Consider the following 18,810-nt stretch of genomic DNA (forward strand, 5'->3'; position numbering starts at 1 on the left):
CATAAATACATGTATGCATTTATATTCATATAATTTATATTATATATAAATATATTCAATATATAAACATTACATATGTTTTTCTTAAATATATACATGCCTGGGTGTTTATTTTTATAAACATAATACATATACATAGTACACACAGATATAGCATGTAAACAAACTCTTTTATTTTGGATGTGATTAATCGTGATTAATCGTTTGACAGCACTGGTTATTATTATTATGATTATTTTAAATGTATTTCTCTTGGGTCTGCCATTAATATGATTGGTGATGTTGTGTTAGATTAATAAAATAAAATAAAATAAAATATAATAAAATAAAACTATAAAGATATCTCACTTTCATGCTTGGTTAGAGGATTCTTTTCTTTATGAACAAGTCTTTAAAAAGATAAAATATAAATTTACAATTACAATTACATATATATTTAATTATTTAATAAGTAATAAATAAATTCCAACCTCTGTTTTTCTTCTGCTTCATCATGAACAGTGTTCAGGGAACCTTACACAGTTCGCGTGGCGGACCAAAGGTCCATGCGGGGCAACGTGGCCGTCTTCAAGTGCCTCATCCCCTCTGCTGTGCAGGAGTACGTCAGTGTGGTGTCCTGGGAGAAGGACACTGTCTCCATCGTCCCAGGTAAGACATACCTTGCACGGTTGGGCTGTTAAAGTAAACGCAGGTTTGAAATCTGCTATGTTTTCATTCATTTTATGATCCTAAACCTGTAAGCCTTGTTGCAACTGCAGTTTGCAGTTGATTTTCTCCGTCATTCAAAGGGTGGGAAGGTCATTCTGGTTTCAAAGTGTGAAAAATGATGGGTGTTATTTGGGAGTCCCAACAAGATCAAAGACCCCACCCCCAAACCCCGAGCAATTCTGCACAGAAAATGCTAAAAATTCTAATTTCCATATGGTTTATATTTGTGTAGAATTTAATGGCTGAAAGATTGGTGACCCTCTTACTGGCTGCATAATGAATTAGGCCCAAACTCCAAAATAGAAATAGATAGATTTTTTTTTGTTGTTAAAATGAAAATGAAAGCCCCTGTGTTTGATTTTATTTTTATCCTAATGTTCTCAATATGGTCTTAAAGAACTCTTTTTATCAGTCCTAATTCATTTTGGCCTTTCTCAATATCTCCCATTTTGTCTGGATGGAGTGGAAACCAAAAAATAGGACAATTCAACAAAATGGAGCTGAATCAAGACACGTAATGCCCTGTACTGTCAGAATGGATGATTCTCACTCATTCCCAAGATTATCTAACATGGTATGCGTACAACATTACACAAAGATTTTCATGGGGTAATGTCCAGGGAGATTTGTCTGAGAATGACTAATATGGTTGCAAATTTAGCCTAAATTAAGCTAAGACTCACTATCTAACTAGTTTGGGACCGTATGTTGGTTCATGGTTATGAATAAACACATTTTGCATAAACGTGATCTCATTGTAACATAAAACCTAGCTATTTTTCATGCTAGGTTTTATGTTATATGATGGTTTATTGACAGGATTTGTGCTTATAATGTAGTGTTATATTTGTATAATTGATGTACTATGATAGTATGTATTTATATTTTAAATGAGCTTTTCTTTTGGTATTAACAGTGTTTGTTTTGATCTTACTTGTGCTGAAAATCATTTCACTAATTTAGTGATCCCAGTAAAGAAATGACAGCCTTTTAAAAATTGCTTGTGAATCTAACATTCTGCTATATTATTACCAAATCTTGGATTCAATCTTTTTGTCAACTTGTTTTCTGTCAGTTAGCACATATTTTGTATTTCATTTTGGAGCTGATTGATCATAAGCATCACTGATCTAAAAACCCATTATAATGGAAAGGAACCCATTTGCTAAAATGAATCCAAGATCTGGTAATAATATAGCATGACATGAAATTTATAAGCAGTTAGGTTATACTGTATGTGAGCAAGTTTTAGTGCAATGCATTAGTGCAACATTAACTAGCATTTTCATGAAAATAAGTCCTCTCCAGGTCCAAATAACGGCAACACAACATAAGGGTTAAATTTGAGTGATTGTGTTATGTACTTGTAATTTTTTACTAGTTTTGTATGTATATATATATATATATATATATATATATATAAAGTGTATCTTAATCCTGTTTTAGGGGGCTCAAGATATAACTACGGCACTGAAACCTCCCTAATAATTCCCACCCTGTACATGTGTGTTTGTTTGTGTGATAAATCCAGTCTGGTAGTGGACAAATGCTTTTCCACTTTATCAAATTCCCTCTAAAGGCAGCAAAATGATTCTGCCAAGAGTGCTTTGTGTGTGCGTTCAAACAAGGTAGCAGTTTTCTTGAGTAGCGGACTTCCTAGCTCAAGTGGCAGTGTGTGTGTGTGTGTATACGTTTGTGTGAACCCTGGCCTTGTAGTTGATTGGAAAATCAATAGGTGCTGCTTACACCGGCGAAGTCAGATGGGATCAGTGACTAGAGTCTCTCTCTTTCTCTCTCTGCTCAGTTCATCTTTCTCAATGGAGGTGTGCGTCTCCGTGCCCTTCACACTGGAGCGCTCATTGATCCGCTTTAGCCGCTGTGTCAATGTGTATCAGTATAAGGGGTCCAGAGGTTTCCAGCAAGTATCGATTGATTACATGCTCGGATTCCCCTCTCTCTTGTCACGGATGCGGACGTGTGAGTGGTCATCCACACGATACGGGGGATTGTGGGAAAACATCCGTAGGGATGTACACCTTAGGGGGCGCGTGTGTTTGTGCACTTCCAGGCCAGCGCTTTTGTTGTCTTTTGTTGTCTGTTGTGTAGCATTGTTGTGGCTGACCGTGACTTCCAGCTTAATTGATTAACCAGTCGCTTTAATGGATAAACAGAAGGTCACACTTCCAGCTCTAGCAAACTGACTATGACACTCTTTGCTTAAAGATTAGCCAGCACATCAATCGAGCTAAAAAAAAATCGAATGATCTGCTCCAACGTGGGCAACGCTAACCCTCTGGTTTATCTTGATCAGTGTAATAGACTTTAATTATGTTGTGGAATAAAGAAAGGCTGCTTCAAAGGCTTTTCTTTATAATGTAATGAAAGTGAATGTTGCCTAGCGTTGTCAAGCACGAAATGATATAAAAAATTATCATAAAAGTGATAAATATATATATATATATATATATATATATATATATATATATATATATATATATATATATATATTTTTTTTTTTTTTTTTTTTTTTTTTTGGCAGGGTCCCCTTAGTAAAAATCACATTCCAGGGGATAAATATCATGTTATAAGACTCGCTTCAACCCTTGGACATGAAAAACAACCCGCGGCAACAGTGTTAAAGTAGCCCGATTATGTGGGAAAACCACGGATTTGGCAACACTGCAAAAATTGTAATTGTTATTCATTTAAAATCTCTAATGTCACTGACATCATTAACATTTAGAAGGAGGGGAAGATTTCAGTCTGTAAGATTTAAATTGATTATAATCATTTGATTTATTATTTAGATCAATAATAAATATTAATTCATTGTTCAATAGTGTTATGATTTTTGTTAGATTTTAATCATCCAATATGAATACATATATGATTATAATTATGTTAAAGTTCAAATGTTTGGGGTTAAGAAATTAATAATTTTATTCAACAAAAGTGACAGTGAAGTATTTGTCATTGTTACAAAATATTTCGGTAGCACTATATTTTAAAGTCCTTTTCCTCATTTATATACTATGTACTTATTATAGTAATTACAATAACTATGTAATAACTAGGTACTAACCCTGAACCTACCCCTAAACCTAACCCTACCCCATGTAGTTACCTTGTATTACCAGAACTTTCTAAGATAAATACACTGTAAGTGCACTATAAGTACATGTTAGTACATGTACTGTAAAATAAAGTGCAACCAATATTTCTATTAATTCAGATTTGTTTGAGCTTTGTATTTGTCAAAGAATCCTGAAAAAAAAAAAATTAAAATGTATCAGAGTTTCCACAAAAATATTGAGCAGCACAACTTATGTTTCTTGAGCAGCAAATCAACACATTAGAATGATTTCCGAAGGATCGTGACAATGAAAGCCAGGAGAAATTATGTTGAAAATTCAGCTTTGCCTCACAGGAATAAATTACGTTTTAAAAAATATTAAAATTGTACAAAATATTTCACAATATTAATCATATTTTTTGATCAAATGAACGTACCCTTGGTGAGGGTAAGACAACTTACCACTGAACATCTGAACAGTAAAAAAATTATCTTATATAAAATTCTGAGAAACCTGAAACAACCCCCATTGGGTTCAGGTGAAGAACTAGAGCTTTTTTGGAGAACTTTCAGTTAAGAGTACTAAGGTGTTACCATGGCAGATGTCTTAAAGGAAGAGAAACTGGTTATACGATGGTACTTTTTATTAATGGTGTAATAGCAGCAGGGTTCACTTGTATGCGTAGGAGGGCCGGAGAGAGTGTGTGTATGTGTGTGAAGCAGTAAGCTGATTTCTGCTGTGTGACTCATGTTTAAGATGGCAAGATGTGTAAGAGGATCAGAGAGAGCAGTGAGGAGTTAGAGCAGGATTTACAGGTTCAATTACACTGCCTGTCATTAGTCTACTCTTGTTATAGCTGGGAATTAAAAAAAAAAAAAACCTTCACCAGGCCAACACACTGATTTTCCTCACCACCACCTGAGTTTGGCCCTCTCTAAATAAATTCTGATGAAGAAACATCTTACTCAATTGTCGGGCAAACAATTTTTTGAGCAGCACCTGGATAAATTTTCTCAAATTGTGATCTCAGAATCATAGCTTGATTAGACATAACCTCAGATTCAGCAATGTGCAGTTGATCTTGGGGTCTCCCTTCTATTCAGCCCTTTTTGAAAGTGTCAAGCTATTTCACCATTTCCCATTGATGACGCTGGGATGAGGCTCATAACATCCAGGCAATTCCCTGTGCAAATTTAATGAAATGCAAAAAAGATGGAGGGATGCTAAATTATTGATCTGAAATGGAAAAGAAATAAAGAAATAAGCACGTCAGCATGTGCGATGTGGGATCATTATGCTGATAGGACTATTTATATCAAGGGCGAGGAAAAACTGCATCTTGTTTGCAGTAAATCTCAAGTAGTGGTGCAGTTTGTGAGTGTGAGTGTGGATGTGTGTGGCTGTAGTCCTACATCAGCCTGACACTTCAAGGAAAACCAAGCAAAACTGGAATAATGGGTAAAAATCTCAATTTTATTTAGTGATAAAACATCATTTAGCAGTAAAATGAAGTCCATTCTCACTTCCATCCCAGTACATTGTTAGTAGTCTGATCCCACTCAATATACTTTCCCTTTACAATCCAGTAAAAGACACATTGCTGATCTGTAATAGTCAAGCTCTTCGCTTTCAGTTGCCCTTTTGTCCTTTGTTTGTCCTCCTTGTCTTGTCCTGTGTTAGTATAGCATCACTGGTGTATTCCAGCAGTAGATATTTGACACTACATTGCCATGCATACATTATTAAACTCTATGTGTGACAGAAAGTGACCGTCCTGCTGCTGTCTCATGTGTCAATATTTGACTACCTGATAAGTCCAAGACTGTGGCTCTTGGATACATATACACAAACTAAGAAAGGATGACTAATCTGGTGAATAAGAGAAAAGAGGACTATTTTAATGTTGAAGTTTCTATATAAATAAAGTAATTGAGGAATGGGTCTGCAAGGCTCAAAAAACGTCATAAAAGTCATACGTTTTATTTCAAATCTTCCAAAGTCATGCAATAGTTTTTTTTGTGTGACAAAAAAGACTGGATTTTGGGATGTTAGTCACTGATAACCTGACTGTATCATTGAATCAGTGATTTGAACTTGAAAATGTACATTTATAACCCAATCAGCATATTCTACCATATTCTAGATTTGTCTCGATTTTAAGCGAATAACAGTTTAAAATGCAATTATCCTCATGGTGTTCTAAACCAACGCTATCTCGCGACCAATTCGCACATATTTTACGAGGTGGCTTTTTCGTACGAATTTGTACGACCTCACTCGATTTTATACGATTTTTCTAAACCCCAGAGACGGTTAGGTTTAGGGGCGGGTATAGGTGTAGGTCATTCGTACAAAATCATACGAATTGTGCAACTCGTAAAATATGTACAATTTTGCAAAAAAACATATGAATTTGTACGAGTGTGGTCGTAAGAATTCGTACGAATAAGCCACATCGTGGAAAATGTACGAATTGCCGTGAGATCGGGTTGTCTAAACCCATAAATCTTGGATTAAACTGCTTATTTTGTATGGATTACTTTTACAGTCTTTTCTGTACATTGCGAAGCATCAAAGTTTAGGCTGTGTCGACTTTTAATGGAAGGACAGAAATCTCTCAGGTTTCATTAAATATATTCTAATTTGTGTTTTGAATATGAATGAATGACTAATGGGTTCGGGACAACATCAGGGTAAGTAAACTATGATAGCATTTTCATCTTTTCTTCACGAATGTTTAAATTACTTCTGAATACTTGGGGTATTGTATATGACTTGTATGTACTTATTTTATGGTGTTCTTTGTCTTTTTTTTCACTATTCACTTTCATTAAATATGCGAAAATATGGGTTTAGGACAACATGAGGGTGAGTAAAGAGAATTGTTGGTTGAACTATTGGCTTAAAATGTTCCTTTTTGCCACTGGTGTCAGTTTTTGTGTGTGTGCATGAGTTTTCATCAGGCAGTTTTGTTCAGATCGTTCTCCTCCTCTTCTGTAAGCCCAAAACAGTATGAGTTTTATCTTATCTCCATGGCAACAAGTATGAAACTACGGTCGGAATGAGGAAGGTGTGAGGATGCATCGCAGTGTGATTTTTATTTTCTTGTATTAGTGTACCACCACGGCGCCACACACACATACAGTCCAGTGCTTTCACAGTTATGCGCATGCCACAAACACATTCTGAATGTCTGACAGATTTCCTGCTGAGAGGGGCATAAACTCCAACCTGGATAGACTTTCCTGAACCAAACACTTCTGCAGAGAAAGCTCAGAGGAAAAACACTGAATGAAAGCACAGATTCAGAGGAGGAAGTGAGTAGACCCGTGCTCAGGTTATTTTAGGTTATTTCAGTGAAAGTGAACTGTGTCTGTTAGAGAAGCTAAGATGTTTCTAGGTTTATACATTTATGTCGACACCAGCAATATATTAGACCAGTTTTACTTTATTATTATTTATATACTATTATAATGCATATTAAGAAATTGAATTAACTATTATTTAATACATCATTTTTCTTATTCTTATTCTTACTCTTATCCTATACATTATATATATTTGATTTTTTTTTTTTTTTTTCAGAAAGTAGTTTAACTTGATTAAATATTACAATAAAAAATGTTACCTTGGCAACTAGCTAACATAAAACAGATTTATGGCCTAGCTTTATGACTCAGTTTTAGTTTTACTTAACTATAATAACCCTGTTCTATATAACTTAAATATTTCTTTCAGTTTTATCTTTAGTAATTTTAAGAGAGATAAAAAAAAAAATTCAGTCACATTTAGGTGTTTAGGTGAATATATTGTTTAAAAATATTATAATATTTAAATATATAATATATAATATATTTGTAAAATATATATATATATATATATATATATATATATATATATATATATATATATATATATATATATATATATATATATATATATATATATATATATATAAATTACCCACACACACATATACATATATATAGCTTTTGTTACCAATAGCATTACATTTCACCCAAGCATACTTATTTTGACCAAAAAATTCAAATAAATAAAAAAAAAAAATAGGAATGATTGATTGATTGATTGATTGATTGATTGATTGATTGATGGTAGACCTTAAAAGAAGATTTGTAGCAGAATGTTCATGCTGTTCTTTTCCCATTTAAAAGTAAATAGAGAATTTGGCTGTTGAGCTAAAAAAAAAAAAAAAAAATACACACAACTACCATTGAAGTGATCCATATGACTCTTTGCTTTTATAGCACTCTCCACAGCTTGACACCTTAAGTCCCAATCCAATGTCATTGTATAGAAAATAAAACTCTATTTAAAAGTTAGACCTGTCATCTGGTAACTTGAGGACACACTGTTCCAGAGGAACCCGTTAATGATCAATCATCACCTTGTGTGTGTTTCCTAGTTTGTAGTGTTTCAGTATGTGGCTGTACATTTTAATGTGTATTTGAGTATGAGTGAGTGAGAAGTCGGTCATGTCCTAACATGCCCCTCAACGTCACAAGTTTCAGTAACACACACACACACACACACACAAACACTCATGCATTATGGAAAAGCTTTATACAAATTGTCCTCTGAAGTAGGCCTGAAAAATAAATCAATAGTCTGAGCAGTGAATGGAGTGTATGGGTTTTATTTGGAGGTGCTGAAGGAGCATGTGACGGATGAGGGAAGAGGGGACTGAACTCCAGTGGGGACTCACTCGTTGAAGAGGAATTACACCACACTGATTCGACTGGACGTTTCTGTCCCACAGTGCATTTCTCCAGTCATATTCCTTTTTTTCACTGTTCAAAATGTACACTGATTTGTTTGGCCTTTTTGCCACTTAAAAAAAAAAAAATGTTCATAGTATTAGAATGGATTTTTGGGCATGGCATTGTGGTAGTACTATATTTTCGGATGTTTATCATGTCAATACCGGGGTGATCTTTGGAGTTCTATGTATATTCATGGAATATAAATATGGTAATAGGACCATGTTACAAGTCTTTTAACTTGTGTTGAGATAAACTATGTAATTTGACCACATGTGGTATGGTGGTTAAAATTCATTTTATTTTATTTTCAACAACAACAACAACAACAGCAACAATAAAAATAATAATTATTATTATGCATTTAAGTTTGTATTTTATTTTATTTTATTTGAGAATCCTAAGCTTAATCAGTGGGTCTGTTTACAATGAATACATCATAATCAATAAAACATGGATGGATGGATGGATGGAACAACAGACAAAGACAGACGAATGAATGAATGAATGAATGAATGAATGAATGAATGAATGGACAATTTAATTTTAGAGCTCTATTAATTGGTCTATTTTTTTTTTTTTGCTGCATCCCCACAATTTTTTTTATTTTTGATTATCAGTTTCATATAGAATGTATTATTATTATTATTATTATTATTATTATTATTATTATTATTATTATTATTATTGTTGTTGTTGTTACTGTTGTTGTTTTACATTTTATGTACAGTCAAATTTAACTTTACATTTTGTGAATATGCACCTTAATTTTTTTTTTTTAAATAAAATAAAACGGATGAAAGAAAGAGTCTATACTTGATCAGCAAACATGTATGTAAGTGCGTCCTATTTTGCTTATAAATGTACATATATATTAGCTCAATGAATTGCAGTGAGACTCAGCTGATCACACACAGGCCTCTGTGTCTGCCAGCTACAGCCATTTTCTCCCAATCTGCATATTCAGACCCCAGCTTCTCTACAGCACACACACACACACACACAGAGGGAGAGAGAGGTGAAGATGGAGAGCTGCTCTGTGAGCGTTAGTAATCAGCACATTCTTTAGTGGAGCGTGCCTCCACTCCAGCTGCTCCCTCAAACAACCACACCATTTTCTCTCTCTCTGTCTGTCTGTCTGTCTCAGGGTTAGAGAACGAGTGACAATATTCCCTCAGAAAGTGGCACAACAAAAATAAAGAAGGAAGGGACAGAGTAAAAGACAGAGAGAGAGGCAGGTGCTGAATTATGTAGAGAGTGAAAGAGTGATGAAAACTGTGGTGGGGCCGGACAGATGGACAGAGAGAGAGAGGTGCGTGCTTTTAAGTCCCAGTGTCACCACAGCCTCTGGGGAAAGAAGGGCTGATGGCCACATGTCAACCCATTAAAGACGCCCTATCTGTGCCTTATTTATTTATCCTGGTCTCTGTGTCTCCATAAAAGAGTAAGGCGCTAAAGGGAAGAGGCTGTGGGCATCCTACCTGCTGTGTGTGTATTTGTGTATGTGTTTGGGGGTGAGGGAAATGGAGGCGTTTACTTATTGATGTGTGTTTACGGGGGCAGTGGTGCCGGTTTGAGCAGAGGGTCGGAGGACTGGGCTTGTTTATTCACGACCGTGTTTGGATGTTTTACAGGGAGAGCAGGTGCAAAGCATCACAGCGTGTTTAAGAAGAGACAGCGCAGAGAGTGCCCACAGAGAGGAAGAGAAAGAGGAAGAGAAAGAGGGAGCGATTCAGCCAAACATGCCACAGCATAGATAAATAGATAGATGGATGGATAGATAGATAGATAGATAGATAGATAGATAGATAGATAGATAGATAGATAGACAGACAGACAGACAGACAGACAGATAGATAGATAGATAGATAGATAGATAGATAGATAGATAGATAGATAGATAGATAGATAGATAGATAGATAGATAGATAGATAGATAGATAGATAGATAGATAGATAGATAGATAGATAGATAGATAGATAAGCACTTTCATTTTAGAGTTCTTTTAGTTTGTCAATTTTTGAGCTGCATCCTCACAAAAAATATAGACAGACAGACAGACAGACGGATAGACGGATAGACAGATAGATAGATAGATAGATAGATAGATAGATAGATAGATAGATAGATAGATAGATAGATAGATAGATAGATAGATAGATAGATAGATAGATAGATAGATAGATAGATTTATGAAAAGATGCTGTGAAAGTGATAGAGAGAAGGAGTGACAGAGAGATAGGAAGCTGGGAGAGGAAGGAGTGCAGTGCGAGAGATGAATATCAATGGCACTCCAATCATCCAGCTAGGCTCGTTAGCCCAGGGAACATTTGCATAGAGCCTCAGTGAATTCATTTGGCGCTACCCAGAGAAGATGGCTTCCTCTCTACGCGCTTAGCTATGCAGCAAACCCCACTCTGCGCCATCCACGTACCGCATATACGCATGTGCCAGCATGTTTGTCATCCAATGTGTATATTTAAGCGTAATATTTCCAGGAATCTGTAAGATCTTCAAGCTGGATCCAAAAACAGAGCTGTTTTTTTATTTTATTTTTATAGCAGCGAAAACATAAAAGCAAATGTAAGGACTAAAATGAGACCTGCTTGACCAACAGTACTAATTAGTCTCTAACGAAGACCCCAGCCTTGATGTTAACCTGGTTTAGTGTATGTGACTGAATGTCAGTCAGTCCAGTTCATGCTCTGGAAGGGTGTGGGCCGCCTAAATGTGGGAGTGGAGATGTCATGCATAATTAAAAACGTGGGGGATGTTTTATTTGAATTATCCCACGGGTCCCAGAACAAAGATTAATGCTGTTTGACTGCAGTAATGATGACTTTGGTATGTGATTGTTAGATCTGGAACTGACATTGGCAAGGAATGACAGATTTTTCCTTGAGTTAGAAAATGATTTTGTGAAATTCTTGAAGGTATTCTGAAGGACATCAGTTGTTGTTGTTTTAAATTAAATTTGGGTGTTATTGTGGCTGTGGATTGGCCGTAGGCATGAGAATGCATGCTGAGAGCATTTCTTAATGCCTCTCTCTCACTTTCTCTCTTTCTAGAGGTATGATTGAGTACTGGTGGGGGAGATGGCTTCTCAATGCGCCATTAATGGCTAATCAATGGCCTCTGTGTTATATAGTGAGCGTCCTGGGACTCCCACAAGTCTTTAATCTGGACATCATCTCACTGGCCTCCCAGAATGCCTGCACACACACTTACACATTTACAGCAGATCAATGCTTCCCAGAAAAGTGGAGTCAGTATCTGTAATGCATTTTGCACTTGCTTTATACTTGCATAATTCGTAATTTGTGCATTGTTGCTTTCTAAAGTGGCGTTCTCATCGACAGCTCTCTTCAGCGACAGCCAGAACTCATTCATTTTCAATGAGAGAATGGCAGTGCCCTTCGGCGACCCGATCTGGGAGTGTTCTGTGATGTGACCAAGTTGTGAAGCTTAATTTTATGCAAATGAGCTCAGTGTTAGAAAGACAAAATACATTTTACTGTGAGTAATTGTATTGTACAGTGTGATTTGTGCCTGCCTACATACAGCGATAATACAGGAAAAAAATATTGATATTTGTTGGAATTATTGATTTACGCACTGATAATTGTTAATTTTGCTCATGGTATAATGCGTTATGCTCTCATGCAGTTTGTATACACACATTTTGTTTTGCACCATTGTTAATATTTAGTTGAAGTTGTTTTAGATAAAACTCTGTAGTTTTACAGCCATTAACTGGACACTTGACTTGTCACAAATGTTGCAAAATGTGCGAGAAGCAGTTTAAAATCATTTAGCTGAAATGTCACCACAGACACGTTTTTATACTTGTCCTGGTTTGGATTTTTTAAGAGGTATAGCCAGATACACAGTCATATTATGAAGCTGCTGTCGGTATGAATATGACATAAGACCTTGAAAATCACTTTTTCAACACTTAAGAAAATTTATTTTATTTTCTATTTTGGGGTCTGATAGGTTGCAGTGCACCTTCACATCTGCTTGAGAAGAGTGTCTTCTAACCTGCTTCTCTCTGAGCATAGTTATTTATGAGTTAAGAGCATGTTTGTGTGTAAGTGAATATGTGTTTGTACCGCTTCTCTTGACTTCCACCTCCTCAGGCTCTCCTTTCGCTCCACTCTATATTCATCCTTTGTTTCTCTCTCTTCAGAGCATTTCTGGCGCACCTGACCCCCCTCTTCCGCTCAGGATCGTTATTTCTCTCCTCCTGCTCATCTAACTAGCTTCCCCATCCATTTCCTCTCTCTCATCTCTTCTGTCCCTCCTCCCTTTCTCTCCATGCCCCTGCTGAAGTGTCAGGTAGTATGCATTTCTGTTGCTCTCTGCCCAGTTATTATAGTCTGACGGCTTTGGTCCAGTACCCATGCTTTTGCACTGCCTTGGGCTTGTAATGCTTTTTTTTCCCCCATTCGTTTTGTCTTTTAAAATTTTGTGAAGACATTTTTTTGGAAAACATACTTTGAATGTACATTGAAACTCGACAGCTAACATGTGGAGTTGTTTTCCTGGCTATCATATTGTTTTGCACTCATACTGTGGCGGTGTACCTCAGGGTTCGATCCATGGCCCTATTTATTTCTCTTCCACTTACTCTTACTCTTCCACTTACTTCTCAGACAAGTGAAGTTGTCCAGCTTTTCAATATAATATTCAAGAAAATATTCCACATGAATCCATAGCCTAGTGACCCCTGTTTACATGTTTTTGTTGTATTGTATGATTCATCAGTGTACGTTATTCCAACAAAATAAAATTATTTTAAATGAATACATTTTTAAGAATCTTTCAGATTTTTTTTTTTCTTGTTAAGAATATAATTTTATTTAAAATCTAACAATTTTACATTATGGAAGTACAATATGTTATGAAATATGCTTATTATTTACTTTTTTTACTTTTTATTTACCATTTTTTTAATAAAATTTTACATTTTCGTCCGAAACCTTTTGCCTGACCATGCACAGGATGCTCAAATATAGGTTTTATTGAGATGTCCAAAGAGGCCCAAAATGTTCACCAGAGTGGCCTTTTAAGACACCTGTTTAACTTAAGGTGTCTTAGTCCAATCACTATGATACAGTATCTCAGTGTATTGAAACATGTCAGCAGCGTGTAGCTGTTGTCTCCTTGGTTAGATAAATTATAAGGGAAAACAGAGAAGGGAGGGAATGTTTCTGAGCCTGAAGCTGACTAAGAATCCCAGAAGACAGAGAGGAAGAGAAGGAAAGAGAGAGTGGAGGGAGGAGGGGTGGAGAAAGAGAAGAGCAGGCATGCAATTTGAATCTCATATACATTTCAGTTGAAAACCAGCCTAGCCTTGATACAAACTCTCTAGAGACCACCACAAACCCCCTCCACCTCCTCAAACACACACACACAAACATATCTCCTCTGCAGTCACCATACCTTTAATACAAGGCCTAGGGCATCAGAGCATGACCGCTTGCCATGCACAACAAACATACAAAACACACACGCAAACACACGCTGACTGGTACACAGTTAGTCTTTCTGCGTGCATTGGAACAGATTGTTCTCGATGCTTTTGCTGAACAGCTGAATGCTCACGGTCTTGCTAGCGTAAAGCAGGAGTCGAATGCTGAAAAATGCACATGCATGTGTATGTTTACACACATGCACATGCACTATTGTTCACTTTTAAGCTGACACCTCTTAACTTTTCTCACAAAGTTTGTTATCAGTCCACCAGGGATTTGTGTTTACAAGGTACAATGTGCAACAAGCAAATTTGAGGACAAACCAATCAGTGGGTTTGCAAACTGTTGTTTATTTATATTCAGTTATACTTAATTGGTATTAAGCATTAAATTAGTTATCTGCAATTATATATTCTGCTTTGTTACATGAAGAGTTACAAGAAGAAGTGACAAGATTTAGAAATTTAGAAGAAAAAATATATCTAAATCTTGTCACTTTTTCTTTTTCTTCCTCTTCTTATTCTTCCTTTCCCTCCCTTTTTTTCTTCCTGATACTAACTCTAACCTAATTAGTTGTAAGTTATTTATCTATTAAAATGAAATATGTGGCTGTGTGAAACTACACCCTTCATTTATCTTGTTCATTCTGAATGTGTGCACTCATCCATTGTTTGTTTGTCTCATTGTCTCACTCTTCCTCCAGAGCACCCTCCTCTTCTACCTCTCCTCTCCTCCTCTCACCTCGTGACCTCCTCCGTCTTTCTCTATTTCTATTTATGCAGCTGTACCCATCTCAATGTTTTTTGAATGGCCATGTATTTTTTTTTTCTTTAGACAATTTGTGATTTCTGTCTCTCTCTATCTCTCTCTCTCTCGCATTCTCTGATAAATAAGAGCTTGCCTTGTTTATTTGAGAGGAAAACAGAATCACATTCATCAGCTCAGTGTATTTCTTTCTCTCCCTTCACTCCTGTCTTTTTGAGACCCTCTTGCTGAGGTTATGTTTGTGATGTTCCTGTTCCTCTCCATATCTCTATGAGAAATGTGATTGACATCCACATCAGATCTTAATAATATTCCTTTTTGTTCTTGTAGACAATAATGAGATTGAACGGAGAAACTTTTGGTTTGTCTCCCGAGGAAAACACCTCCTGAGATTGTAATCGTACACATTTCTCCGCTAGAGTGATCTCCATAGTGTCTCAAACTGTGCTCAGATCTGCTAAGGTAGTGTCTGTTATTAAACATAAGAGAGAGATATTTTTTTATATATATAATTGACATTATTATTACTACTTATAAGTGGTCTGACCGCTTTAAGTAAAGTAGCATCAGAAAAATGGCAAGATATGATACTTTATAACTATGAGAAATATAATGTGGATAAATAAAAGTGGATGCAACGTGTTCTTTGTGTTATAAATAATCATACTTTAAAAGCTATAAACACAAATAAGTAAATATTATAATATATTAAAACGGTTCTTATGAATATTCATGAGTTGATATAATATATTATAAAGTTTTTTTTATAATGCATTATGAATTGATTACAATGCCTTAAGAATACCCTTATAATATATTATAAATACAGGCTTCATATAATGTGTTACCAACAAAGAAATAATAATAATAATACAAATTATAAATAAATAAATAAATAATAATAATAATAATCTCACATGTGTCTCTACAAATTCTTAACAGTATTAAACTGTGGTCAGATTTTTCCAGAGTCAGCAATCACCTTCTTCTTGGATTTTGTCTCTTCTGCAGTTTCATAAGTAATCTCAAAAATGACTCAAACTTTTCTCAAATTTCTAGAAATCAGAGATCTCATCAAGAGCTCAAAGATTTGTCCTTAAACCGTACATCACAAATTATCTGACCTATACTACTTGTATGTAATTGCTTCTCAAACAATGATATATATCTTCTCCAGCTTCTAGGATTTTTACCCTGAGAAAAAGACCTCAGAAATCTCACATGCCTCCTTTAAAATTTTTACAGGACTTCTCAACAATGTCTTAGACTGTGCTCAAATGTTTAAACAAACAGAAATCTCATTATGACTCCAAATAATAATATAACAAATAAAACAAATCAAATCTCTTTAATATATTTCAAAAATGTCTCAAACTTTGCTTGGATTGTCCAGCTGTTCGATCAGTAGTCATAGATTATGAACTCAACTATTTCTCAACAATCTCTCCAAGACAAAGACGTGCAGAGGTGTAAGTGTATATTTATCTAGTAGAGTGCACGCTCTGTTCTCACGACGTCTTGCTGTTTCATTTCCTGACCTGACCCATGTCTGCTCACTCATGTGAATCACTGGCTTTCTTTCACTTTCCTGTATCTTTCCATCGATCCCTCTCTTTCTCTTCGTTTCAGCTTGGGAATGAGTTTTATTGATGTGACAAGAGTTTGGCGGCACGCTTGGAGCTCTTTCGGTTTTACCTCCCACCGATTTTTCCCTCTCCTTCTTTCCATCCATCCATCCCTGTTGTCTTTCTCATCTACCCATCTTCCTTTCTCCACCCCTCTGGCCTGTTCCAGCGCTCCATGTGAAGGAGGGTGTGTGTGGTCTACGTCAGCCACGGCTTCAATTACAATTCATCTCCATTAACCTAATTTGGGTCTTTTGTGGGAGTGTGTTGATGTTGTGTGTGAGTCTAGTTTCTGCAGCTCTAGTCCTTCTGGTTGCTTTGTAGCCCATTTGCATTTACATTAACTGTAGTGTCTTTAAGCAAAGGGAAATAAGGTGAAAGGAGAGAGCGGATGAAAGAGAGATGTGGGCAATGGGGTAAAAACAGCCCTAGGTTCTGCCAGATGGCTGACTAACTGCCCCCCTCAACTCCCCCTCATCCACACCACATGCACTTTTTTGTTCTTTCCATCAAAACGGGCAAAGGGAGACAGAATGTGTATTACATACACAGGTAAGGACATAACAAACCAGATTTTAGGATCCTTTGCTGAGTCAGTGTGTTCTTATATAAACGGGTGGCACATTTAAAGGGACAGTTCACCCAAAAATGAAAATTATGTTGTTGTTTACTCACACTCATGTGGTTGCAAACGTACTTTCTTCTGTGAAACAAAAATGGAGGTGTTTCAAGGAATGAACGAGCTGTTTTTTCATACTATATAAAAATATTGTAAACATATGCTCCAAAAGTGCACCACAAACAGATTTATTTATTTATTTATTTATTTATTTTTCATTTCATTTTTTGTTTTAAGGAACAGACAAAACTTTACTTTGTTGTTCACTCAAAATCAGATTATATCAAGCCTTTATAAAATAGCGCCAAAAGTCTGTATATGACATGTTTAATTTTACAAAATAATAAAACTAAAAATAAGTTTTTATTGTATATATATATATATATATATATATATATATATATATATATATATATATATATATATATATATATATATATATATATATATATATACATACAGTATATAGGCTACTTATTATGGAAATAATATACTTTAAGAGAAAGTACTTAAGTGTGAGCAAAGCTTTCACACACTTAATTGCAAGTTAATTGCAATTAAATGTAAAAGTAGTTTTAATGTAGTATTAAAAGTATTGAAGTATTAAAACTAATTATAGTTTTCATTTGTATTAAATGCAGTGGGCTTAACATTAGAGTGCTTAGCTATAACTTAAGCACATATTTATATGTAATTTTATAATTGTATGATAATAAAGTACTTTTCATGTGGTTTGATACTTAAGTAAACAACATAATGTACGTAAAATGTAATAATCTAAAATGCACTTTAATGTAAACATGAAATATTACAAAGTATGCTTTTTTTTAAAGTGCACTAAAGCGTGATAAGAAACATAAACGTGAAGTGGCCTTATTTCAATAATTTTATATTATCTGCAAGTACGCACACTCACTCACACACACACACACACACACGCACGCACACACACGCACACACACACACACACACACACACACACACATATATATACATATATATATATATATATATATATATATATATATATATATATATATATATATATATATATATATATATATATATATATATATATATATATATACTTTACAAGTACATTATAAGTGCAAATTCAATACCATTAAGTGTACTTAATTTTCACAAGGCTTAATTCTGTATGTTTCAGTGCCTTTGGAGCTTACTCAAAATTGCCACAGTGCAACACACAGGAAGGCATTTAGTGTTGTCAGTATCAGATACGGTGCAACACGTCAGTTTTGGTACACTTATGCATGAATGAGATTTGACAGAAAACATTTTCAGTGAAAAATGATGTAAATTTCATCCTGTTTTAGCACAGATCTATTGAACAGCTTCAGACGGGGTTTAAAAGGAAATGATCACAGATGATTGTTATAAAATCATTTTTAATGCACGTCCAAAGTTTTCAGTCAAATCTGTTTGCTTTTGTGTGAGCGGTTTTTCTCACCAAATGCATTTCAGTAGAAAAGCATTATTTCAGAAACAGCTGAGATCATTAAAACCTGCAGTGTATTAATGCAAAGCTTAGCACTGCAAACAGTCAGATCTGAATAACCCAGTTTTATTTTAAGACTAACAGCAGCCACATTACACATATGGACCGGGTGCCATAGCAACTCTGACAGTATGTTGGGATGTCTTTGCAGATATGTGTTGTACAGGCGTGTATGTGTGCCATGGAGTTGTGTTTGTCCCCTTTTGTGTGCCTGAATCAGTTTGTGCACTTTTGATATTGA

General features: G+C 35.3%; 1 protein-coding gene across 8 annotated transcripts in view; it reads left to right on the plus strand.

Annotated features, from left to right (window-relative positions):
* LOC127972510 (cell adhesion molecule DSCAML1) overlaps positions 1 to 18,810 on the plus strand; it is a 135,838-nt gene that overhangs the window by 27,908 nt on the left and 89,120 nt on the right. For all 8 annotated transcript variants that reach the window (XM_052576055.1, XM_052576053.1, XM_052576054.1 and 5 more), the window contains one exon: positions 502 to 648. In XM_052576055.1, the coding sequence (XP_052432015.1) occupies positions 502 to 648 (147 nt within the window). The remainder of the gene's footprint in view (positions 1 to 501; positions 649 to 18,810) is intronic.

The sequence above is a fragment of the Carassius gibelio genome, chromosome B15 (genome assembly GCF_023724105.1).
Source record: "Carassius gibelio isolate Cgi1373 ecotype wild population from Czech Republic chromosome B15, carGib1.2-hapl.c, whole genome shotgun sequence".
Lineage (NCBI taxonomy): Eukaryota > Metazoa > Chordata > Actinopteri > Cypriniformes > Cyprinidae > Carassius > Carassius gibelio.